Raw genomic sequence first — 27,365 nt, 5'->3', positions numbered from 1 at the left:
TTTATCATCAACCTCTCAAAACACTTCATCACTGTGGAAGTAAGTGCTCCTGAAGGATAGTCATTGAGGCAGTTTACCCCATTCTTCTTTGGCACCAGTATAACTGATGCAGGTGAATACCTCAGACTGCTGAAGCGAGAGGTTAAAAATCTCAGTGAACACTCCTGTCTGATGCGCAGCGCAGATTTTATTTTACTCGGCCAGGTACACCATCTGGGCCAGATGCTTTCTGTGGGTTCACCCTCCTGAAGGATGCCCTCATGTTGGCCTCAGAGACTGAAATCACAGCATCATCGGGGGCTGTGGGAGTTTGTGATGGTTGTTCCATATTTTGGCTGTCAAAGCGAGCAATGGGAGGCACGGAGCTCATCTGGAAGCAAAGCCCTGTTGTTGCCTATGCTGCTTGACTTTGCTTTTAAGTGTACTTGATTTACATTATATAAATTTATGTATAAAGATAATCTTGTTATTGTTAACCTGCTAGTTTTGTTTAAAAACAAGGGAAAAATCTGCGTCCTTGTGTGTATGCTGAACACCACCATGGGGGAGGATATTTATTGATTTTTCTACTATCTGATTATCCACCTGCACTTTTGACACTGATCGGGTAAGACTATGAATCTCAAGGTTGTATATGGTAATATATACATATTTTGATAATAAATTTTCTTTGAGCTTTACTCCATTTCTGCTTTGTCTTTTCTTTTAATCCTATGTTGTATCTCCAGAAGATTAATTTTCAAATCCATAATATCTGCAGTGTTGCTTTTGGTATGCCTTCTATATTCATTACACCAGCATTGGTCTTCTGGCTTGACAGTGATTACTGAGCGAAAGAGAAACAGGACCATAAAAGTACATATAAGTGATAGATATTTTTGCAGTTGATCTCATGGGACCACATAGATTCCTGGTTTTGGACTGCTGGATATACAGGATCTTAAGTAGATAGTATGTTAACGTATTAGTGTTGTGATCATACCAAATAATAATTTACTTAGCTTGTAATACTTACTGTCATTTCAGCTGTTAAGTATTTAATTTATCTACTTTCCTCTTGTCATTTTCTTAAATCCTGGGTTCAAAAGTTTAAAAATTTTGTATACTGTATTATGAACTGCAGCCTCTTTGGTCCTCAGGAATTTTCGTCATGAGAAGGGAGTTAAGTTCCAGCCACGGGTTGTATTTAAGCAGTCAAGCAGCACTTCAATCTCTAAGTAGCAAATGCGCCAAATAGATCCCCATTTATTAGTGAATGAGTTACACTTTGAAAATACTAATGTCACCACAATTGCAAAACCTTTTTCAACTCATTCAATATAGTACACGAATGAAATAAACCCAAACCTGCAGCACTCAGTGCAAAGTTTTTCTGTTATTGATCATTTAAAGGCTGGTCACATTGAAAACAGGAAGTCCTTAGTTGTTCTCAGATTGAAGTATCTCAATCAGAAAGCTATCTAGGAAGATTGCATAAATAAATGTTTGACATAAGAATATCAAAAAGAAGAAACAGGAGGAGGCTCTCTGTTTTAGCATGTGTAACAGCTTCTCTGCTATCTCACATTTCATTCCATTATACTCAAGCTGTTTTCTTTTTGCCAAGATGCTTTTGCAGTATCTGTTTAGAGATGCATGCTTCACAATTTGCATTCATACCGAGGTTTGTAACATCAGCAAACTTGGATACATTATACAGTGAATCTTTCCAAGTCATTAATGTAAATTGCAAATTGCTGCAACTTCATTCTGTGGCAGCCCACCAGTTACAGCTTTTTGCCTCACTGATTGCTCTGTGTCACAAAATGTTATTGAAGTGTAGCAGCTATATTTCTGAAGAATTTGTATCAACATTTGGGACCAACCACAAGAAACTTTCAACTGGGGCTTGCGGCAAGAATGGAAATCCCCTAAAAAGCAATTTGGATAACATGGGATCAGAATTCAGAATGCAGGCAATGAACGCAGCTAAAGAGCATAATTCAGAATCATGTGGTGCCTTGCCATGTTCCACCAACAGCACCAATAAGAGCTTGGCATTCTGGGTGAATTCCCAGACAATCTGGGAATGTTGGCAACCTAGGTGGTTAATTGTAATTGTTGTGAGTCTCTAGCTGCGACACTATCTGGATTCTGAAGATGGAAAGAGTTATTTGGAAAGATATAGATATAATTGGATGCTATGACCAGAGGTCATCTCAATAAAGTTTCGAGAAGACTTTGAAAATTAGAATATATCTCTAAAAATGCTTGGCCATTAATGTGGGTAAGCTTGTGGTCGTCTCAAGACCAGAAATGGCAGGTGTAATGCCCACTTCTCTATGTAAGAAGAAATGCCACTGTAAAATACCTCTAAATATGAGATACAAATACACTGTTAACTACCTTTGAATATGCAGTACAGATCTTCCGAGGCCAATTTACTAACTAATGTTGAAAATAGATCTGGGGCCATGATATCTTATCATGTTCTCAGGTGGATATAGGGTAATGTTTTACTTTGGGCATCTATCAAGTTTGGATCAGGGATGCTTACCACATGTGTTTATCAAAGTTATTTCCCCATTTCAGTGACCAATACGTAGTGTAGAATGGTTTGGGATTTGATGGAATCAGTGTGTAAATCTGACATTCCATTGCCTTGTAAAGCAAAGTTATATGGCATGCAGTCCTTGTCCTTGGCCACCCATCTTTGTATCTCCCTTGTCTGGATGTGTGAGGCCCACAGATTGCCAGATTCCAGCAGCAGGATATTGAATGTGAAGTTCGGTCTCTAGATTGGACCAGAAAGCTTTGACAGTTACCAAAACTCTAAAATAATTTTAAATGTTTTGGAGTCCTTTAAGAGCCATTCAAAAAATATTTTAAAGATAATGTTTTCTTAAGCATCAGTTAAAATGCATTCAACAATAAGCATAAACAGAAGTGATTGGCTCCCCTTTCTTTCCTCCCCACAGTCCCATTGAAATCAGAAGGGCCACTGACCCATAGAGGTGGCACCTGGCATAAAGAGCAAAACCTGAAACCTCAACATCAGAGATGGGGAATCTCAGAAAGATAGAGACACCATAAAACCTGCAGATGCTGGAAATCTGGAACAACCCACAAAATGCCAGAAGAACTCAGCGGAAAAGAAACTCTGCTGAGTTCCTCTCGCTCTTTGTGTGTCAATTATAAAAATTGAGTTCTGCCACAGGATAGAGCAATCTGCTTAATTTGAACTTGATCAACCACTCTCAAAATTCATTCCTAGCCTCCAGTTCATCGACAAAAGGAACTGCAGTTTCTCACTTCGGCTACACCGAGAACAGCTCACAAACTTGTGACTTCTACCACCTAGAAGTGCAATGGCCACAGGTACAAGGGAACTCCATGAGCTACATGTTCCTTAAAACCACTCTCATTTGGAAATATGTTGTTGATCCTCTATTGGTCTAGGGGCTAAGGAAACAATTTGAGAAGGAAAATAAAAACAATTATATGTGAATCAGCAGATAATTAATATAAATAGTGTTCAATATCTTTCTGTGCAAGGTTCTAAACTTGCTGGCACTTGGGTAAACTTGCTCCTTTCTTTAGGAAATGCCAAAATTTACCTACACAATTTGGGGCTGTAGCTTTTCAAACTATTATCTTTAATTTAGTTGCTTTACCACATTTCTAGAGTAAGTTCTCTAACAGTCCTCTAGTCAGACAATTAATGCTCAATAAAGCTTCAATGAGTTGTTCACAGAGGCTTCTTAACAAAGAACTTTTAAATTCAGTTCCTAAGTGCTTTTGAGATTGGTCATATCATGAAGAAGTGAAGCTAAATATAGTAAAATACAATATTGTGGCGACCCACTTACTAGCACACTCGAACCGGCTCACAATTAGCCAGCGTGCAGGCACAAAGGCTAGGTCTGCAACAAAGGGAGAAAGCCTGAGGGGGTGTCAGTACGTGCCTCTCGAGGCATCCGGCGGATTGAGGGAGGCTTTAAAGCAAGGCTGTGAAGTTGGAATAAACTTTTTCTTTGACTGCAGTTTACTGACTCCGTGTCGTTATTTTAGCGCTGCGTGTAGCACACCGCTACAATATCTCCTTGAGAACATGTCAACAAAATTTGACATCACACTGTACCTAATCTTTCCTTCAGTAACAATGCAGTAACAATTATTTCCTAGATCTTTAAAATTAAATCACACAGGTATGAGTTAAATAGAGTAAGTAAGCTTTCAGTTCAGCTTTTTCAGGAGCACAATTATTGGAACAATAGGATATAGTTGAAATATATAGAATGTCATTCAACTTCTGAAAAATCTAGTTAATTAGGTAACAGATTTTGGATGGATATTCTTGTTGAGAAATAAGGAAACTGGACATTCTAAAGAGGGTAAAGAAAAATGAGAAAGACATCAAAAGTTACAACTATACAAACTATTCAAAATGTAATCATCTTCTGAACCAGGCTTGACATTTCAGCTTTATTTTAGCTTTTAGGATTCTTTGCCTAATCTTGTCTATGTTGAATGTTAATCCAACAAAGTACATCACACTTTGCTACTTTTTTGTCATAGTCTTTGTAATCCTACTATTTAGGTAAAACTGAATTTGCACAAGCACTGTCTTTGAATTCACAAAACCAAGATGTTTTGCTTCATAATTTTTTTATTCCAGTGTTTATGCAAACATAACAAAATCACTCTTTTGCTGGGAATTTGTTTTCCATCAGAGATCGTTGGCTGTAAGTTATTCAGGATTATCCTCAACCTTTATACATCCAGCACAGAAGTTAAGACAGATAACGGGAAAATTCAAAACATATATTTAATGGACCTTTCTCTTTCATTGTGCTTTATTTTTGTGATTCTTTGAGTAAGTAAGAATGTTTAATAAGTAATAAGGAATACCCAATTGATTCTTATGTTTTTGATTTTGGGATCAAAATTGCATAATGACAAATTAATTAAAATAGTTTATCTCTGAGGAAGAAAAAAATAGAGCTGTCAGAAAATAGAAATAGGTTCAGAAATATAACTAAAATTAGAGAATCATAGAAGTAATTGAAAATTTCTAACACTGGAGAAAGCCAATAAACCTATCTTTTTTGTGCTGGATGAAATAGAACTTAAGAAATAAGAGCAGAATTAGGCCATTTGGCCCATTGAGTCTGCTCCGCTATTTCATCATACTTGATCCATTTTTCCTCTCAGCCCCAGTCTCCTGCCTTCTTCCTGTGTTCCTCATGCTGTGACCAATCAAGAATTTACCAACCTCTGCCTTCAATATGTGTAGACTTGGCCTCCACAGCTGCCTGTGTCAATGAATTCCATGAATTCTCCACTCACTGGTTAAAGAAATTCCTCTGCATCTCTGTTCTAAAAGGACACCTCTTTATTCTGAGGCTGTGTCCGCTGGTCTTAGACTCTCCCACCATATCCTCTTCACATCCACTCTATCAAGGGCCTTCACCATGAGATAGGTTTCAGTTATATTCAATAAAAGAGTGCCAGATGGCTCTGGGCCTGTGTTCACTAGAATTCAGATGAATAAGGGGTGACCTCATTGAAATCTATTGAATTTTTTTGAATTTTATTGCCATCATTGCCATCACCCTCCACCTGGCCCTAACTCACCTGGACAAAAAAGACACATACTTTCGAAAGCTGTTCATAGACTTCAGTTCAGCATTCAACACAATCACCCCTCAGAAACTGACTGGAAAGCTGAGCCTACTGGGCCTGAACACCTCCCTCTGCAACTGGATCCTAGACTTCCTGACTGGGAGACCTCAGTCAGTCCGGATCAGGAGCAGCATCTCCAACACTATCACACTGAGCACGGGGCCCCCCAGGGCTGTGTGCTCAGTCCACTGCTGTTCACTCTGCTGACCCATGACTGTGCTGCAACACACAGCTCGAACCATATCATCAAGTTCGCCGATGACAGGACCATGGTGGGTCTCATCAGCAAGAACGACGAGTCAGCTTACAGAGAGGAGGTGCAGCGGCTAACAGACTGGTGCAGAGCCAACAACCTGTCTCTGAATGTGAACAAAACAAAAGAGATGGTTGTTAACTTCAGGAGGGCACAGAGCGACCACACCCCACTGAACATTGACGGCTCCTCGGTAGAGATCGCTAAGCACCAAATTTCTGGTGTTCACCTGGCAGAGAATCTCACCTGGTCCCTCAACACCAGCTCCATAGCAAGGAAAGCCCAGCAGCGTCTCTACTTTCTGCAAAGGCTGAGGAAAGTCCATCTCCCACCCCCCATCCTCATCACATTCTACAGGGGTTGTATTGAGAGCATCCTGGGCAGCTGCATCACTGCCTGGTTCGGAAATTGCACCATCTCGGATCGCAAGACCCTGCAGCGGATAGTGAGGTCAGCTGAGAAGATCATCGGGGTCTTTCTACCCGCCATTATAGACATTACACTACACACTGCATCCGCAAAGCAAACAGCATTAAGAAGGACCCCACGCACCCCTCATACAAACACTTCTCCCTCCTGCCATCTGGGAAAAGGCACCAAAGCATTTGGATTCTCACGACCAGACTATGTAACAGTTTCTTCCCCCAAGCCATCAGACTCCTCAATACCCAGAGCCTGGACTGATACCAACTCACTGCCCTCTACTGTGCCTATTGTCTTGTTTATTATTTATTGTAATGCCTGCACTGTTTTGTGCACTTTATGCAGTCCTGGGTAGGTCTGTAGTCTAGTGTAGTTTTTTTCTGTGTTGTTTTTATGTAGTTCAGTGTAGTTTTTGTATTGTTTCATGTAGCACCATGGTCCTGAAAAACGTCTCGTTTTTACTGTGTATTGTTGTGGTGAACTAGCAGTTATGGTCAAAATGACAATAAAAAGTGACTTGACCTGACTTGACTTGAATGGTGGAAGGCCTTGTTAGACTGGATGTGGATAGCATGTTTCCTATGGTGGGAGAGCCTAAGACCAGATCTGATTGTCATTTTAGAATTGAGATGAGAAGAATTTCTTAGTCAGAATGTGGTGAATTTGTGGAATTTGTTGCCACAGGTGACTGTGAAGGCCAAGTCTACGTATATCTAAGGCAGAGGTTGATAAATTCTTGACTGGTCAGGGCATGAAGGGGTACAGGGAGAAGGTAGGAGATTGGGGCTGAGAGGAAAATTGGATCAGTCATGATAAAATGGTGGAGCAGACTCGATGGGCCAAATGACCTAATTCTGTTTGCTATATTTTATACCTTATTTTATATCACCCCTTATTCTTCTGGATTCCAGAGAATACAGGCCCAGAGCCATCAAATGTGTTTCATATGACAAGCTGTTCAATCCTGGAATAATTTTCATGAACTTTCTTTGCACCCTCTCCAGTTTCAGCACAGCCTTTCTAAGATAAGGGGCCCAAACTTGCTCACACTACTCCATGTGAGGTCTCACCACTGCTTTATAAAGTTTCAACATTACATTCTTGCTTTTATGTTCTAGTCCTCTTGAAATGAATGCTAACATTGCATTTGCCTTCGTCCCCATTGACCCAACCAGCAAATTAACCTCGAGGGGATCCTGCACAAGGATTCACAAGTCCCTTTGCACCTCATATTTTTGAATTTTCTCTCAGTTTAGAAATTAGTAAATCCTTTCATTTCTTCTATCAAAGTGCACGGCCATACTCTCCGACATACTCTAAGGATAAACTTGCTCGATTTTATTCTCATGTTAATTCAACCTGTGACAGATGTCATTCTGATGTTGCTTCATTGACTCATATGTTCTGGTCTTGTCCTTGTTTACAGAATTATTGGAAAGATATTTTTAATATTATTTCAAGAGTTTTAAATATCAATTTCCAACCGCATCCTTTTACTGCAATTTTCGGTTTACCAATGATGGATAATAACCGTTTATCCGCTTCATCTCAACGAATGATTGCATTTGTTACATTAATGGCTAGAAGATCTATTTTAGTGAATTGGAAAGAAATTAATCCTCCAACTGTATTTCAGTGGTTTTCTCAAACTATCTCTTGTTTGAGTTTAGAAAAAATTAGAAGCGTGGTTTTTGATTCTTCAGTTAAATTTGAAGAAACTTGGAGACCATTTATTCAACATTTTCATATGAGTTAAATGGTCTGATCCTAAACCTTACTTTTATTATCCTTAATTATTTGGATGGAGGTTCGGAGTTATTGGCACTACTGTATGTATTTAACATTATATAATGGCCCATGTTGGTTAGTTTTTTTTCCTCTTTTTTTAGGGGTTTTTTTTTCCTTCTCTTTTTCTGTTTCTTTTACATAAATACTGTGAGTTTGGGAGGCCTTATATATTGATTATTATATATCTGATTGTCTATTTAAACTATTAATTATGTATTCTCAAATGCTTTGTATTCATATTTCATCTATGTTTTTCTTAAAATTAATAAAAAGATTTAAAAAAAAAACTGTCCAACATAAAAAAAAGTTACTGAAGGTGAATGTATATTATTATTGTTGACTGAGAAAGCAATCTTCAGTTTCCAATCGCCCCCAACACCTGGCACTTGATATTGAGCTATTTTATGTGCTTTTCACTTGCCTGTCTGTCAACTGTCTGACCACAAAGAAACCATTCTTCACTATTTAGCTTGAAAATAAAACTCCTGAAACAAATCTGTACTTGGAAAATATCTCTTGACCTGACATGCTGCTTACACAATCTCCCCTCAAATCTTGAGTTTTTCAATATGCGGTTTATAAAAGCCAACTGAAATCTGAAATTACAACAGAAAATGCAAGGAATTCCTAATGTTGAACAATATCTGGAGATAGAATGTGGATTACTGTTTTAAATTAGTGATGAAATATTGACCTGAATTGCCAACTATGTTTGTCTGTCATGCCCGACTTGAGTGTTTCTGGTGTGTTCCACTTGAATACAAATAATTTTCCTGATGCAGTCAAGTTAACATGGAAACTGGAGACCACAAAATATGTTCAGGGTTATTACTGAACTTGGAGAGCTAAAATGAAACAATATCTAATACAACAGGAGTAGCAGAGATCTGATTCTCCAGTAGATTAGTTGGTCTGTCTGTCTACCAGGTTATTACTGACATGTTGGAGGTTCTGGACCAGGGCAAAGTAGCTTGTGGGCCATGATGTACATTCTTGATGCAATTCATTGAGTGTGTCATTGACATCAGATCTGTGTGCACCCTGGTTATGGAGCTTGTTGTGGAGGCGGAGGGGGTGACCTGAAAGAGTTATATAAAATTATGCTAGGCGTGGATAGAGTAGATCAAGTTTTATTCCAAAGACGCAGAAATCAAATATAAGAGGATATATGTTTAGGCCCCTGGATGATAGTGAAGGAGGATTGTGTAGGGATAAGCATAGCACTCATGATTACAGGGATACAGGAGAAGAAATGAGCGGACCAGGAAGTCATGAGAGCCGGACCCTGTGGAAAGCAGAAGTGGGGGAGGGAGATGATGTACTGCGGTAATGAGATGGTGGTGGAAGTGATAAATAATAACGTTAATTGTGGAGAATATTGTAGTAAAAGGTGGTGACCAGTGGAACTCTATATCCATTCTGTGTGGACTGAGAGAGGGTTGAGAGCAGACATGCGAGTTGTAGAAGAAATGTATGTGAGGGCTCCGTCAACCATTGCAAAGGGCATGCCACATTTCCTGAAATGCAGTCAAATATATGGTAGACTTTTGAACCTAATCTCTGTTTTGTATGGTCCTGAAAAGCTGTTGGTACAGACACTATTGAACTGTTCCTTCAGTTATTATGACTTATGAGTTGAGTGATCAGCCTGACCTAAAACCTGGGATTTGGTACTGGGTTAAAATGCAATGTTTTGTTTTCACCAAGTCTCTGCTCCATGCTGTGTGCCTGACCAAAAAACCATCTCTACTGTGGTTTATTCACTATATCCATTGTGTGAGATTTCAAAACTAGCTGAGAACCATTGAAGAATCAAGAATTTTGAAATGTTTGTTTTCATTGTTGGCAGTAGGATGAAACAACATAATTCTCTCTGCAATCATTGATAGTGTAAGTCCTTTACTGCGTTGGCCATTCGTCAGTGGTGGTACTCCTTTGTCAGAAAGCTATTCAGTAAGTTCAAGTCCAGCTTGCTGGACTTGGAACACAATGATAGGATCTTCTGATGAGCAAGCTGCCAGAATTTGCTGAGTATCTGTGGCTTTTCCATGGAAAAAGTCTTCTGCCGCAAGGTGGGTTCCAACTGAGCTGAGCACAGAACAGCCTGAGTTCCCTGCTGAGTTCCTTCAGCAGCTTGATTTAAGCCTGTAAAATTAAAGCATAGAACAGTACAGTACAGCACAGGAACATGCGCTTTGGCTCACATTATTGTACCAAACCAATTAAATTAGTAATCAAGTGGCTAACTAAACGAATCTCTTCTGTCAACACACACAAAATGCTGAAGGAACTCTGTAGATCGGAAATAAATAGCCAATTAACATTTTGGGCCAAGACACTTCACCAAGTCCTGTTTATTTCTATTTATTATTTCCATAGAAGCGGCCTGGCCTGCTGAGTTCCTCCAGCAATTTTGTTTGTGTTGCTCTGGAATTCCACCATCTGCAGAATCTTGTGTTTATAATTTCTTCTGCTTATGCAATGTCCATATTCTGTCATTTTCCTCACACTCATGTGCCTATCTAGATGTCTCGTAAAAGTCCCGAATGTTTCTGCCTTTACCATCACCCCAAGCAGTGCATGCCAGACACTCACCACTTCGTATGTATAAGAAAAACTTAACCCTCTCTCACGTCTCCTTTGAAATTACCCCCTTCCACCTTAAATCTAAATGAATGCTCTCTGGTATTAGACATTTTAATCCTGGGAAAAAGATACTGTCTGTTTGTTCTATCTATGTCTCATAATCTTATAAACCTCGATTAGATCTCCCCTCAGCTTCTGCTGCTCCAGAGAAACCAGCCCAAATTTGTCCAATTTCTCATTAATCCATGCCCTGTAATCTAGGTAACATCCTGTTCGGTTCTCCTGGCATTCAGCATTCTCAAGCCCAGTGGAGCCTGTGTGTGTTCTGTGGTGTCTCCTGCAGAACTTCTGGGAGTTCCATCCCACAGGGGCATGGCCGTGCATGGCGGAGGGTTCTCATGAAGAAGCGAGTCATCACCAAGTCTCAATGTTACTTAAAGGGCAGGTACAAGAAATTGTAGCTACTAGAATCTGAAGAAAAAAGCACAATGCTGGAGTCAGGTATCATCTGTGGAGGAAAAGTCCTGATTCAGATTCTTGACCTGAAGTGTTGACCATTCCTTTCCCTTCAAGAAAGCAGCTTACCTATTAAGTTCTTCCAGTAGTTTGTTTTTATTGTGTTACAGCTTGGTGGTATTTCTCTACTTCCAAGGATATTGTAACTGGTCTTGCCACTTTCTACTTTCATCCTTTTTAACAAACTGTTAAATCAGCCAAATTTTCTGAACCTACAAGTCCAATTCGCTCAACTATCCATTGCCTTTGCAATGAATCTGATGTAAGATTATCAACTCTGAACATTGTTCTACTCTCATGACAAATGCCTACCTCGCTACCATTTGTAGTAATGAATCTGTCTCATTTTCAACATGTGAGTGAGAGAATGTGATAAGTACCGTAATATACCGTATTTGAAAGATTTGCCTATTTCAAGTGATGTCAAAGTTGCTTCAATGGTGTTGCTAATTGCAGTGATCCTATGAGATTTAATTTTATTTCACTGAATATTACCATGAAAAACATATGATTACATTATAATCTATTTTTTGTAGTTCATTTTTTCTCTGACTTTCCTTTCGATTTCCTAAGCTATGTTAATTGTTTAGCTGCCTTTTTAACCTTTAACTCTGATTTCGTGTTTTCATGAGTAATTGAATTCAAGAATGAATTAACAGACTGTTTTATTTTGCACATAAATATGTCGAGGCAAGTGGAAAGATAACCTGATTGAATGGGGCCAGTTAATTACTTAGTGAGATGTGACTGTTGTTGCTTGGGCAAATGAAACTTCAAATCCATGCACAGAACACCTCAAAGAGCAGAGTGATTAAGTGCCAATTGATCTATTTTGATAGTGTTGCACGTGGAATGTGTATTTGGAAGTTGCCTAGATTAGCTCCGTTCTCTCCTTTGTAAAAAAGCAGATAGGGCTTCCACATCTGCTTTAAAAGGCAGTGAGTCTCCACTTAAACATCCTCTAATCCTGATGACCACATACATTTTGAGCCCAAGTCCACCATTGGGTTTTACAATCACTACTTTATTCTGTGTGAATATTAACAAGAACAAGATGATACTTGTTGTACCATAGATTAAATTGAATCAGGCATTCCAACAGCATGGCTAAGCACAGCTCAAACACCATCTATAAATTTGCTGGTGGCAGAACTATTGACAGAATTTCCAATGGGGATGAGGAGGTGTACAGGAGTGAGATAGATAAGCTGGTTGAGTGGTGTTGAAACAACAGCCTTGCATTCAGTGTCAGTAAGACCAATGAATTGATTATGTACCAGGAAAGGGACCTCAGGGTACCACACACCCATCCTTATTGAGCATCAGCAGTGGAAAGGGTAAGTACTTTCAAGTTCCTTGGTGTCAACATCTCTGAAGATCTGTCTTAGGCTCAACATATTGATGCAATTACAAAGAAGGCACAAGAGCAGCTATATTTCATTTGGAGATTGAGGAGATTTGGTATGTCACCAAAGACTCTCGCAAATTTCTACAGATGTGCCATGGAGAGCATTCTAACTGGTTGCATCACTGTCTAGTATGGAGGAGCTACTGCATCGGATAGAAAAAAAGCTGTGGAAAGTGGCCTCTTCTAAGCCACTGAATTCCAAGCCTCAGGTTACGCTCTGCCAGCTCCGAAGGCCTTGCTACGTGTTTTGGATACATAATTCCAGAACCCCAAAACAAGGCTATCTACAATCAGCTTCATCATGGGAAAGGTTGCCGGGGGATCAGAGGAAATCATTTTGGGGTGTGTCAAAGGGTTCATGAAGAAACATATTTTCACTAAATTAGTGGGGATTTCTAGTGCTTGGGATGTTGCAATGATGATTCAGGTCTTTGGCACCCTGACTCTTGTCAGTATAGAACTGAGGATGTTGCAGTTGTACAAGATGTTCCTGAGGACACATTTGGAATATTGCATTCAAGTTTTGGTTACCCTGCTATAGGAACACTGGCATTGAGCTGGAAAGAGATTTATGAAGATGTTACTGGGATCTGAATTGAATTGAATTGACTTTATTTTCTACAACCTTCACATACTGAGGATTAAAGATCTTTACGTTACGTCTAAGTTATGGAGAGAGGTTGAGTAGGCTGTGACTTATCCCTCTGGAATGTGGGAGAATGATGGGAGCTCTGTTGTGGTGTATAAAATCATGAAGGACATTGATAGGGTCAATACACACAGTCTTTTCCCCAGGGTTGAGGAATCGAGAGCAAGAGGACATAGGTTTGAGGAGAGATGGGAGAGATTTACAAGGATCCTGAGGGGTAACATTTTCTCTCAGTCTAAAAATGGAATGAATTAGTAGAGGAAGTCATTGAGGCAGGTACATTAACAACATTAAAAAGAAACCTGGACAGATGCTTAAATAAGAAAAGCTTAGAGGGACATGGGCCAAGCATAGGCATATGGGACTAGGTCAGGCAGAAATCTGGGTTAGCATGGACTTGTTGGGCTGATAGTCCTGTTTCCATGGGGTATGACTCTATAACTCTAATAGCGATGATAAACCTATTATCATAATGCGTGCATAAGGAGCCACACACAAAAATATTGTTGATTTGCGACATACATTGTCATCCCTTGATTCCTTAAACCCCAGTCATAATAAAGAAATATACAACAATTATCTCAACTACCAAATGAAACAGTGAATGTTTCACTGTGAATGTAAGAGCAATGAGATACTTCCATAGGAAATGTCTCGTGTCAGCTTTGTGCCAGCTACATGGTTGCAAGAACACGTGTTATTGGGTGCTACATTTTGAAATGCTAACAGACCTGGTGCCTGGATCAGTATTTGGATAGTAAATGATTGCAATAACAGTACTATTTAGAAATGATGTTATTTTTCAATTGTCTTCTTAAAAAGCTGGTAAGTTTGAACAGGTTTTCTAAAATGTTTATTTTAAATTTTAAATTTTTTTCTAAATTGTTTATTTCAATCTATCTCTGATATAGTTGTATTAATGGTAAAACAATGACTATATGTAAATAAGCAAAACAATAAGCTAAAATCACAATAGCAGCTGTCTTCCATCTGGAAGTTGCTAATATAAGACATTCTACCAGGTTAAATTGTTCGGCTGAATATTTATTGGTAAGCTTGTGCCCAGTGCAAAATTAGCCTGAATTCTTCTTTGCAACATTTATCTTGGCGAATCTGGTACTTTGGTTTCACCAGCTGCACGTCTGTGGAGGTTGGTATGGAGACAGTTGCTGTGTGACATTGATGTTTTGCGTGCTGCATTTGCCTGCCGTGGTTGTCAGTGCCCTAGATAATGGAAATCGCATCACCGGCTGTCTGGTCACTGCTCGCAGCCTTTTTTTTATAGAAATCATATCCCAGCTTTATGCAGAGAGCTGTGCGCCCTTGTCCATTCAATATCTTGTATTGGGATGGGGAACTGTTGGCAAAGGAATTGATCAGGACAGACCATTAATGCCTGATGCTCTTCCTTATGACCAGAATGGTGATGTTTGTTCTTAGTTTAGCTGGTCATATCCTTTCAAAGTCAAAGGTTAGTGAAGTGCAGCCTGTAAATAATTGGGAACAATCAGGTTTTTATTATAACACTCACAAAATGCTGGAGGAAGTCACCAGGAGGTGGCATTTATGGCGAAGAATAAACAGACAATGTAATGGGCTGAGACCCTTCATTAGGATTGGAAAGGAAGGGGGAGGTCACAGTAAGAACGTGTGGAGAGGGGAAGTACAAGCTGGCAGGGGATAGGTGAGACCAGGTGAGGGGGCAATTGGGTGGGGAAGAGGGAACAAACCTGAAAAAGAAAATGTGGGAGGGAGGATGAAGTAAAAAACTGGAGGTGATAGCTGAAAGAGGTAAGGGGCTGAAGGAGGAATCTAATAGGAGAGTGAGCCATGGGAGAAAGGGAAGTCAGAGAGACCCCCTAAGGAAGTGACAGGCAGGTGAGGAGAAGACAAAGGGGTAAGAGGGGAGCTAAAATGGGGAATGGAAAATGAGAGAAGGGGGAGGAGTGAGAGATTACTGGAAGTTAGAGAAAATGATATTCATGCCATCAGGTTGGAAGCTACCTGGACAGAATATGACATGTTGGTCCTCCAGACTGAGTGTGGCCTCATCATGGCAGTAGAGGAGGGCATGTCGGAATGGGAGTGAGAAGTCAAAGTGAAATGAGTGGCCACTGGGAAATCCTGTCTTTTGTTACAGATGTGGTGAAGGTGCTTGACAAAGCAGTACCCCAAACTATCTCAGGTTTCACCAGGGTAGAGGAGACCACATTGGATATAGTGAATGACCCCCAACAGATGCACAGGTGATGTGTTGCCTCACCTGGAAGGACCGTTTGGGGATCTGAATGGTTTTATATTAGATTTAGTTTACACTAAATTTTATTTAAACCTTGTTTCTCCCTGCTGCCTAGCTTGCTGTGTTCTACCAGCATTTTGTGTGTGTTGTTGTTTGAATTTCCAGCATCTGCAGATTTCTTCGTGTTTTCTCCCTGTTCTCTTTCTTCCCTACAAACCAATCAAATTTCTAATTTTCTCTTTTAGTTTTACTTACTTATTTTGTATTCTTCCATAAAATGTTCCAGTGCATTTCTTTCTGATATGAGAAAGCAAGAATTTAAAGCACTGGTCAACAAATGATTTCGTAAGTTTTTTGGGTACTGTTAACCATGCTATAATAAGATCATGTTGTGCAGTTTGTGATCAGATAACTTTCTATTGTTATTTTTTGCCCATGGTGATGTATTAAAATTATCAGGCATTGTGATTGAACTAGCATGGCTTCTGCTACCTTCATTTTGTTCCATTATTGGCAGGCCTTGTCTTCAGTAGACCAGATCCTAAACTCTGGAATTCTATTCCCAAATTTATTCAGGTATACCTTACTTTATCCTCCTTAAAATCTACCCTACAAATCCCTTTGGTGACTCATATCAAACTTTGTTTAATAATCACTCCCATGAGATATTTTAATACTAAAAGCAGTATATTGATTCTGTTTGTTATGGCCCAGCTAATTATACAACTGTAAAAGGAGAGATTTAATTGTAATATTCATAATTTTGGGGATGGGGGGAGATAGCATGTAAATCCTGATTGAAGATCAAAAGGACCCTGGTTCAATATAAATGACAAAATGATCAGAGGGAAGATGGAAGCATTTTTTGTTTTTGCAGCAAGTCTTTATGATCTGGAAAACACTGCCTGAACAGGTGATGGAAGCATTTTCAATTGTAACTTTCAGTGTGGATTTGGAAATAAAGAGCAGGAACTTATAATATTGCTAAGCATAGTGACAAAAGGCATTCTTATTGCATTATTCATCACCTAGTTCTGTCACAGTCAGTCTATTTGGTTCAGATTGCCCAGAGAAGAAAACACTCTGTCTTGTGTACACCAGCTGAGCTGTTCTGTCCATGAGCCATCAGAAAATATTACTACCTAGCTGGGTTTCAAGTCCTTTAAAGGTCAGTCATAGTTCAATGTTTACTGCATTATTCCTGAAGTCAGGAAGCTCCATAAAACCTATGCTTATGGACCTAAGCATAGGAAAACCTATGTTTGCCTTATAAATGTTATCCCTGATTTGACAAAGAATATAAAAATCCATTCATTTTGTATTATTGTCTAAAACTTACACTAATATTTAATTTTATTAGAATAAAGAATGTGTTATTAGTACATGTACAGGTGATGTTAGAGCAGGCTATATATTCACAAGAATGTTTCTGTGGGAAGTAAGATTGAATTGACAATATGTTTCTTGTCTGTTGGAAGTTCACAATTTTCATGATTGCTTCTTATACTGGGCAAAATTGTGTAATTCTTGTATAAATGGGTACAATATAAAAGTTTATTTAAAGATTTCCGCAGCCAAAATATGTTTGAAAAGAATAAAAAAGAATAAAAACCTGTTATGTTCATTTGAAAGCATACAACTAAAAGCAAGAATACTATTGAAAATTTATTTTACTTTGAGTTAAAAGTAGTCATTTATATTTCAGCCCTCTAGATGGTTCAAGCAAAGTGGGGACCATAGTGATCAGCAACCTTAAAATGGGTGAAAATGAGAATGAAGATGCAGACCAAGCTCCTAATGAAGCATCACGAGAAAAGGTAAACGTATCTTTGGACGGTTGAGTTTTTAATGATTATTGAAATATGGCCTTGAATTTAGCTATTCATTAATGAAGACATTCCCAGTGCTATTCATCTAACTTCACTTAATATCTTTGTAGAAAACTAAGGGTGTGTAAGAGCTTGCAAGATAAATCTACTCTAAAATGTTTGTTTAATCTGTTATAATTCGCATTGTTTCTGAGCTTTGAAAAAGTATTGCCTATTTACAATGACAGATCATTGACATACAGGCAAAAATATCTCCGTAATATGTATGCAGCTTTTAATATCTCAAGTAGCACTTCCTGTAGTATTTTCCTTTCGCTTTTTATGAACAGGCTTTTTCCATCTCATTATTTCCATCATACCTGCCTGTCATCTTTTATCATCATGAATAAGCTTATGTATTCACTTCACTTATCTTTTATTTACCTCCAAGCTCTGTCCATAATGTTGTTCAAGTCATCGAGATTTTTCATTTGGTTACTGATGCACAAGGAGGAATAGAGCAGCATGATGAAGTTCAGTGGATTTCCTCACCAGAGGGGAAGAATTTATTCATCTGAGTATTATTAAAAATATTTATGCTTTATCCATTTACACAATCAGTCATCCCACCTGCTGCTTTCTCAACAATGCCACATGTCAATATTATAGGGTTCCACATTGAAAATCCATCCAATCTAATTCTAACCTTTCAAACTTGAGACTCTTCTCTTGGTCCATCCACATCACAAATCTAGCTCCAATCTCTCCAAGATCTATTTGCTAATCCGCTCCTAATAGGCCTTCTAGAAATCTTCCACTTCCCAATTGATCATTGTTCTTTGAGAGCTTTTACTGTTGATTGTGCCTGATCCTGCATTTCAGAGTGATGCTTCTCTGACCTTTCAAAAACTATCCCTCTGATCAATCTACCCATGCTACAAATCCAGTGACTGAAAAATATTCCCCTCTCCTAGTCATTGTTCTTGCAACTGATTAGCTATATCCTAGTCACTTAGAGTTTCTTCCTTTATCCTGGATCATAGAGAAAATTAACTGTATAATTAATCAGTATCAATGATCTAGATTCCTATGGTTTCAGTATCTTGTTTCACATTCTATATTTCTTACAATATTTCAATGAGCCAATGGTTAGTGTTGCCATGCTTTGTATGTTATTGGATGATAATTTGGATCCACCTGCATCATATTTTTACATGTCTTGTGATCTATTTTCAATGAAAAATAAAAGATCATTGAAATTTTGGGTCATCATGAGCTGCATGAAATGAACAAGTTTTGGTCTGGCTCGTCTGTGCACTCATGGAGGACTCTGGACATCCATTATGGTATCTAACCATGCACAACAAATGCCACCGATGTCATTTCCAAATGCACATGCAGTCTCTGGGCTCCACACACTGTAGCAGGCACTGTAGGTGCTTCCATTTGAGTTCAAGGTGTCAACCTAAGTAGTTAACTACCATTCCCACCTTTACTGAAATTGCCCCCATTCCCACTAAGTTGCCCACTCCCACTAACCAGGTATAGATCACTTTGCTCCTCAGTCTTGTTTTGCCAGTCTAAGGAACACATCCACCTTGGCATCAACACAATTTTCTTCCATGTCACCCATTAACTATCCTTCACAAAACTCTCTGTCTCAGCTTTGATTACATTCAGTAAACCACAGTTCATTGGGCTAGAGGATTTCAAAGACCCTTTTGAGAGGAAAAAATTCTTCCTCATCTACACTTAGTGGCTACTTTATTAGTACCTCCTATACCTATTAAAGTAGCCTCTGAGTGTATGTTCATAGTTTTCTGCTGCTTTAGCCCAAGGTTCGATGTGTTATGCATTTGGAGATCTCTTCTACACACCACTGCTGTAATATGCAGTTATTTGACTTACTGTTGTCTTCCTGTCAGCTTGAACCTATCTGGCCAATCTCCTCAGACCCTCCTCATTAACAAGGCATTTTTGTCTGCATTACTACCTCTCACTGGATTTTTTTTTTGTTTTTCGGACCATTTTCTGTAATCTCTAGAGATTGGTGTGTGTGAAAATCCCAAGAGATCAGCAGTTTCCAAGATACTCAAACCACTCTGTCTGGCACCAACAATCATTCCATGGTCATCATCACTTATATCACATTTCTTCCTTATTCTAATGTATGGTCTGAACAACAACTGGACCTCGACTACATCTGCATGTTTTATGCATTGAGTTGTTGCCACATAATTGGCTGATTAGATATTTACATTAATCAGCAGGTGTACCTAATAAAGTGGCCACTGAGTGTATACTTTAAAAGTGTGGCCCCCTAATCTTAAATTATTCTCCTTGATTTTAGTTTCCTTCATGAGGGGTCCTCTCGGCAGCTATCTTGTCAGCCCCTATAGAAATATAGGCTTCAGTAAGATCGTTTCTCTAAACTCTATGAATATATTCTAATGCTACTCTCCTTCTCGCCATGGGGCGTCCCTTTCTGCTCTGAAATCAGCCTTGAAAATCTTTGAACTGCCTCCAACACAAATAAGTAAGACTTTTCTTCAGTAAGGAGATGAAGCGTGTACACAGAGCTTACGGTATCTACCACCCACTAGCCTATTTATCCAGCAGTTCATTCTCCACAACCGATTCATACACTGACACGTCAACGTCCATTGTCACTGAGTATCTTGAGATAATCAATCCTTTTAATCTCTGCACAAATGTGCCTATACTATATAAATTTGTATATTTTTCTACACTGTCTCTAACTACCAAGTTTTAGAAGTAACTTGTTGTTTTAACAATCTTGAGTCATTCCCTATCACATACCTTCTCTCTGCCCTACCCCCACTCTGAGGCTTAACCTACTTGCTTTTTCATCTTTTGAAGGATCCTTGATGTGAAAATTTAACTGTTTTAAACTGATCTGGGATTGTCATTTTGTAGAGTTGGGTGATGATTCAATTATTGTGTTTTCACTTTTCAGAGGGTTGAATATGGTAGGTACTTGTCAGTGGTCTGGCAGTCATTGAGAGATAAAGCTTCTGAAAGCTATTTAGCAAAATGACAATGGTCTGTATCAGCACAGCTGTGAAGTCAAGTGATTGATACGGAGGCTTGTAGTGCACTTGCCAACACACATGGAAGATTATATTTTAAAACTACTGATCTAATTAAAAAGAACACAAGTAGAACATTACTTCACATGGTTAAATTGAATCATCTAATTAACAATATTTAAGGCAAATGTCTTAAATAGCAATTGGTCACTTAATAGGTGGAGTAGCGCCATAAAATATGACTCTCGCTTTTCAGAAATTGAAAGAATGGAATTGATGGGAATGCTCTGAGGGCCAACAAGGATTCAATGGGCCTAAACTCCTCCCATGATAGATAGATAGATAGATAGATAGATAGATAGATACTTTATTCATCCCCATGGGGAAATTCAACATTTTTTCCAATGTCCCATACACTTGTTGTAGCAAAAACTCATTACATACAATACTTAACTCAGTAATAATATGATATGCATCTAAATCACTAACTCAAAAAGCATTAATAATAGCTTTAAAAAAAGTTCTTAAGTCCTGGCAGTTGAATTGTAAAGCCTAATGGCATTGGGGAGTATTGACCTCTTCATCCTGTCTGAGGAGCATTGCATCGACAGTAACCTGTCGCTGAAACTGCTTCTCTGTCTCTGGATGGTGCTATGTAGAGGATGTTCAGGGTTTTCCATAATTGACCGTAGCCTACTCAGCGCCCTTCGCTCAGCTACCGATGTTAAACTCTCCAGTACTTTGCCCACGACAGAGCCCGCCTTCCTTATCAGCTTATTAAGACGTGAGGCGTCCTTCTTCTTAATGCTTCCTCCCCAACACGCCACCACAAAGAAGAGGGCGCTCTCAACAACTGACCTATAGAACATCTTCAGCATCTCACTGCAGACATTGAATGACGCCAACCTTCTAAGGAAGTACAGTCGACTCTGTGCCTTCCTGCACAAGGCATCTGTGTTGGCAGTCCAGTCTAGCTTCTCGTCCAACTGTACTCCCAGATACTTGTAGGTCTTAACCTGCTCCACACATTCTCCATTAATGATCACTGGCTCCATATGAGGCCTAGATCTCCTAAAGTCCACCACCATCTCCTTGGTCTTGGTGACATTGAGACGCAGGTAGTTTGAGTTGCACCATATCACAAAGTCCTGTATCAGTTTCCTATACTCCTCCTCCTGTCCATTCCTGACACACCCCACTATGGCCGTGTCATCAGCGAACTTCTGCACATGGCAGGACTCCGAGTTATATTGGAAGTCAGATGTGTACAGGGTGAACAGGACCGGAGAGAGTACGGTTCCCTGTGGCGCTCCTGTGCTGCTGACCACTGTGTCAGACCTACAGTCTCCCAACCGCACATACTGAGGTCTATCTGTCAAGTAGTCCACTATCCAATCCACCATACCAGCAAGTATAAGAATAATAATATAAATGCATACACACAAGAAAGCATTTCTGTAGAATTTTGGTTAGAGGTTAAAAAGGAATGAAACACTGGGCTATACCTCTCCAATTCTGCTGGAATTAAATAGTGCTAATGTTTATAATCATCTGACATTAATTAGAAAAATATTTAAACCACTTTAGTAGTAAATAAGAGAAAGCAAACCAATATGTTTAATTATTTTTTCAGATTGTGCAGTAAAATCATCATATTTAGAAGTAAATTTGTTACAAAGCTAGAGGTTACTTCAGGTGGTATCACATCCAACTGCTATTTATATCCTGGGCATTTTTTTTTTCTTTATGTGTTTTAAAGACTGGACTGAAATAGAGAACATGGCAATGTCACACAAGTTTAGAAAACATCTGTTCAACTAATTTCAAATCCCAGATTGTTTTGAACAATTTTAATGAGTTTTTTGTAATCTTTTCTTTACTAGTCAGCTTTATGTGGCAGTGCTTTGTACAAGACTGTTAATGATGCTGAAAAATTCTCAATACTAGATTCAGGTATGCTGTTTTATTTGTCTTATATACAGTTAATGCTTAGAAATTACATATATGACCTCTGTCATAATGAATGTTCTTGCTCATATTTTGTAAACATCATCTTCTGAAAAGTGGACTAGTCTTTCTATATCTTAGATAGAATATAATTTAAGAAGTTTCTTTCTATTCTTAGAGGTGATTCTCTTACCTTGCTTGTGACCAAACAAATCAGACTCCCTAATTTGTTGACAATCGTCTGGAGATATGTCGCTGAAATTTTGATGAAAAATCCATTGTAAAAGTGCAGAGTATGGGACCAGAGTGGCTAAGTTGCTGGTGAAGGTTGTAAAAGCTTAAACATCTGATCCATGCTTACGAGTTCAAATCCCATAAGTTGGGGAATTTAAATGCAGATTATTAAGATAAATGAAGGTAAATCTGGAACTAAAATTCCTCATCAGTAATGAGGATCAGAAGGAATGTGGCAAATGTCGATTGGGACAAGTTGTTTTTTGACAATGTGTACCTGGCAACTTGGAGGATTTCAAACGTGAAACTTTGAGAGTGTAGGGTTTATATGTGCCTGTTAGAATAAAAGGCAAGGATAACAAATTTAGGGGACTTTGATTTTCGAGAGCTATTGTGGTCCTGGTTAAGAAAACGAAGAAGTGCATACCAAGTATAGGCAGGTAGGAACAAATAAGAAATGCAAGAGAACACTTAAGGAAATCAGGATAGCAAAAAGAAAGCATGAGGTTGCTCTAACAGACAAGGCGAAGGTGAATCCTAAGGGCTTCTACAGACATATTAATCGTAAAAGGATATCAAGGAACAAAATTGGTCCTCTGGAGCATAATGCTGGTAATCTATGTGTGGAGTTGAAAGAGATGGGGGAGGTCTTAAATGGATTTTTTGCATCTGTGTTTACTTGGGAGATGGACACAGGGTCTATAGTCATGAGGCAATGCAAGAGCAAGATCATGGACCCTATACAAAGTTCAAAGTAAATTTATTATCAAAAAATATACATATACAGTATATATGTCACTGTGTACAACACTGAGATTCATTTTCTTATGGGCATACTCAATAAGTCCATAGTAAAATAATAACCATATTAATATTAATGTAAGACTAAACCAACTTGGACGTTCAAGGTATTATAAGAGACCGGATGAATAAGTATTTAGATAGTCAGGGACTGATTAGGGATATGTGTGGTAAGTTGTGTCTAATCAATCTGATAGAGTTTTTTGAGGAAATTACCAGGAAAGTTGATGAGGGCAAGACAATGGATGTTGTCGACATGGACGTTAGCAAGGCATTTAACAAGGTGCCATATGGGAAGTTGGTCAAAAAGGTTCATTTGCTTGGCATTCAAGATGAGGTAGTATATTGGATTAAAGATTGGCTCTGTGGGAGAAGCCAGAGAGAGATAGTAGATAGTTGCCTCTATGACTGAAGGCTTTGACTAGTGGTGTGCTGCAGGGATCAGTGCTAGGCCCATTATTGTTTGTCATCTATAACTATGATCTGGATAATAATGTGGTCAACTGGTTCAGCAGATTGGTGGATGACACCAAGATTGGGGCTGTAGTGGACAGCGAGGAAGACTATCGAAGCTTGCAGTGGGATCTAGACCAGCTGGAAAAATGAGTTGAAAAATGGCAGGTGGAATTTAATGCAGATGTTGCACTTTGGGAGGACTTACACTGTGAATAGTAGGACACTGAGGAGTGTGGTCAAACAGAGAGATCTGGGAGTATAGGTCCATAATTTCTTGAAAGTGGCATCACAGGTAGATAGGGTCATAAAGACACAATGTGGTTTTAGCATGTTGGTTTTTATACATCAATGCATTAAGCACAGGAGTTGGGATTTTATGTTGAAATTGTATAAGATGTTGGTGAAGCCTAATCTTGGAGTATTTTGTCCAGTTTTGGTCACCTACCTACAACAAAGATGTAAATATGATTGAAAGAGTGCAGAGAAAATTTACAAAGATTTTGCCGGGATTTGAGGACCTGAGTTATAGGGAAAGGTTGAATAAGTTAGTACTTTATTCCTAGAACATAGAATACCGAGGAGAGATTTGATAGAGGTATACAAAATTGAGGGTTATAGACAGGGTAGATTCAAGCAGACTTTTTCCACTGAGGTTGGGTGGGACAACAACTAGAGCTCATTTCTTAAGGATGAAAGGTGACAAGTTTAGGGGGATCACGAGGGGGAACCTGTTCATCCAGAAGGTGGTGAGACTGTGGAATGGCCTGCCAGCATAAGTGGTTGGATGCGGGTATGAGTTCAACTTTTAAGGGAAATTTGGATAGGTGCACGAACGGGAAGGGTATGGAGGCCTATGGTCCAGGTGCAGATTGATGGGACTAGGCAGATTAATGATTTGGCATGGACTAGATGGGCCAAAAGTCCTGATCCTGTGCTGTAGTGTCCCATGACTCTACAAATTTGAAAACAAATATAGAAAATATCATTCCTCTTGACACTTCAAGATATCAGCAGAGAATAGGAGGGCTTGGAATCACAGATGCTGCCTAACCCATTGACTGTATTATTCTGTTCTTTCAACATGCTCAGTAATTTACTTTTGGTGGAAACAAACACTTCCTCTAACTTGTGTTATTTAGAAGTTCTGTAGCCAATAGATAGCTTTTCCTCTTCAGTCAAAGCAAAGTACAACTTTCATTGGTTGTGATCAAGTAATTGCATATTTTTGTGCCAGAAGTGATTCCAGCTGCAAGTTATGGCCTATCATGCACTTAAAATGCAGCTGAAGCCTCTGGAGCTGGCCCGCATGGCTGTCAAGGAGATCAGCAGCTAGAAAGCCTCATATCTGTAGATAGATTTGATGAACTTTAAATCAGTACGTAGGTGGCTGAAAATTATCTAGAGATAAATTTCCCCTGTTTAGGCACACAAGTTACTTGGTTCAAGGTGTGCCAATGAATTTTTAATGTGGAGACACTTAGGGGATTTGCAGTTATATCCAGGGCACAGCTGAGTGTTTGTGGTTGCAAGAAGGAAGTAGCCCAGTGTTGGAACAGGTGGAGGATCAATAACTTTAAATTCCTTGGCATTATTATTTCAGAAGATCTGCCCTGGGACCAGTACAAAAGTGCCTTTGCAAAGAAGGCACCCAGCAGTGCCTCTACTTTCTTAGAAGTTGATATCAATGAAGGTCCAGATCCAGCTGCAAGCCTTGGTAGGCTTCCTTGCTGTCCTCTACACTCCCAATCTTGGTGTCATCCACAAATTTGTTGATGCATTTATCCATATTTTCATCAGGATCATTGATATTGATGACAGACAACATCGGACCCAGCACTGATCCCTGCGGCACTTCACTGGTCACAAACCTCCAGTCAGAGAGACAACCATCTACTACCACTCTCTGGCTTCTCCCACAAAGCCAATGTCTAATCCAATTTACTACCTCATCTTGAATGCCATGCTACTGAACCTTCTTGACCAACCTCCCATGCAGGACCCTGTCAAATGCCTTGATGAAATCCATGTAGACAAGATGCCTTGCCTTCATCAACTTTCCTAGTAATTTCCTCAAAAACTCTATAAAATTAGTTAGTTATGACCCACCATGCACAAAGCCATGCTGACTAGTCCCTGTCTATTCAAATACTTGTATATCAGATCCCTTAGAATACCTTCCAGTAATTTTCCCACTACTGATGCCAGGCTCATTGGCCTATAAATTCCTGGTTTATTTTTAGAGCCTTTCTTAAACAGTGGAGCGACATTAGCTATCTTCCAATCCTCTGGTACCTCAGGTTGGTTTACCTATCTCTGCAAGGGCCCCTGGGTTCTTGTCAGGCCTGGGGATTAATCTACCCAAATTTGCCTCAAGAGAGCAAACACCTCCTCCTCTGTAATCTGTTTGGGATCCATGACCACACTGCTGCTTTGACTTGTTACGAACCCCGTAACTGGGTCACTTACCAGCAAAGATAGAGAGGTCATTTGAAGTCTGATGATACTATTTTTAACAGTATTTATTGGTAAAAATACACAAAAATAATATCAAAGCAAATATACAGATAATATACGTCATCAATACTAAATCTAAAAGTGCGGGTATAATAATAATCAATAAGAAATAGCTCTATCGTTGTCTAGGGGATAATGTATTGTCTGATGGAAATATAAAAGTCACTCAGTTCATGCAGGCTTCAGCCTTTGGGGACCGCTGGGTTTCAATGGTTGGAGAGAAAGAGAGAGATTTGGAGAAAAACTTGCCGATTCCTTTTATGGTTTCGATCCGTCGGAGTCTCGTTAGTGTGGACGTTCACTTGTGGCCTCTTCTTTAGCTAAGCCGTTCTTCCGTGGCGAGCCCGCCAACCCAGGCAAGGGAGGACGCACACGGGCCCCACCGGCTTTTGCTATATAACACTGTCACTGGATTTCCAGCGTTTCTCCTGGTGCGTCTAAAGGGGTTGTTCCCCAGACCCTCTTTTATCCTTACTCAGATGTCAATCAGGTTGGGATGATGCAATCCCTCAACCAGCCCACTCTGGTCGTCCCCTGAGGGCTTCAATGAATAGTACAGTACTCAATACACAATTCCGTCTCCAAGAGACAATGGCCGTTATCAGTGGTTTTGTTTCGCTGAGGCCAGGACACATTCCAAACCTTGTGGATTCTGCGTGTCTCTCTCTCATTTCCTGGGTCCCAGACCCGAATTAATAGCGATCTTGCGGTTCTCAAAAAGGAGGGGGCGACTTTGTACCCTTCGGCCCCTCAGAGTTGTGGCACATTCATAACAGACTCACTTCCACAGGTTCAATGTCCATTTCTGTAGCAATTACACATGCAAAAAATCCATTTAAAATCTCTCCCTTCTCTTTTGGCTCCACACATGGATTGGATTATCATTCTGACCAATTTTGTCTCTTGCAATCCTTTTACTCTTAATATATCTGTAGAAGCCCTTTGGATTCTCCTTCACTTTGGCTGCTAGAGCAACCTTATGCCTTTTTGAAGCCCTCCTAATTTACTTCTTCAGTGTCTGCTTGTATA

The 27,365-nt window shown here is 39.4% G+C and overlaps 1 protein-coding gene across 11 annotated transcripts in view; it reads left to right on the top strand.

Annotated features, from left to right (window-relative positions):
- inpp4b (inositol polyphosphate-4-phosphatase type II B) overlaps positions 1–27,365 on the top strand; it is an 801,341-nt gene that overhangs the window by 624,189 nt on the left and 149,787 nt on the right. For all 11 annotated transcript variants that reach the window (XM_073042760.1, XM_073042761.1, XM_073042759.1 and 8 more), the window contains 2 exons: positions 17,232–17,343; positions 22,268–22,337. In XM_073042760.1, the coding sequence (XP_072898861.1) occupies positions 17,232–17,343; positions 22,268–22,337 (182 nt within the window). The remainder of the gene's footprint in view (positions 1–17,231; positions 17,344–22,267; positions 22,338–27,365) is intronic.

This window comes from Hemitrygon akajei, chromosome 4 (genome assembly GCF_048418815.1).
Source record: "Hemitrygon akajei chromosome 4, sHemAka1.3, whole genome shotgun sequence".
Classification (NCBI taxonomy): Eukaryota; Metazoa; Chordata; class Chondrichthyes; order Myliobatiformes; family Dasyatidae; genus Hemitrygon; species Hemitrygon akajei.
This window is presented reverse-complemented; position numbering and strand designations above follow the sequence as displayed.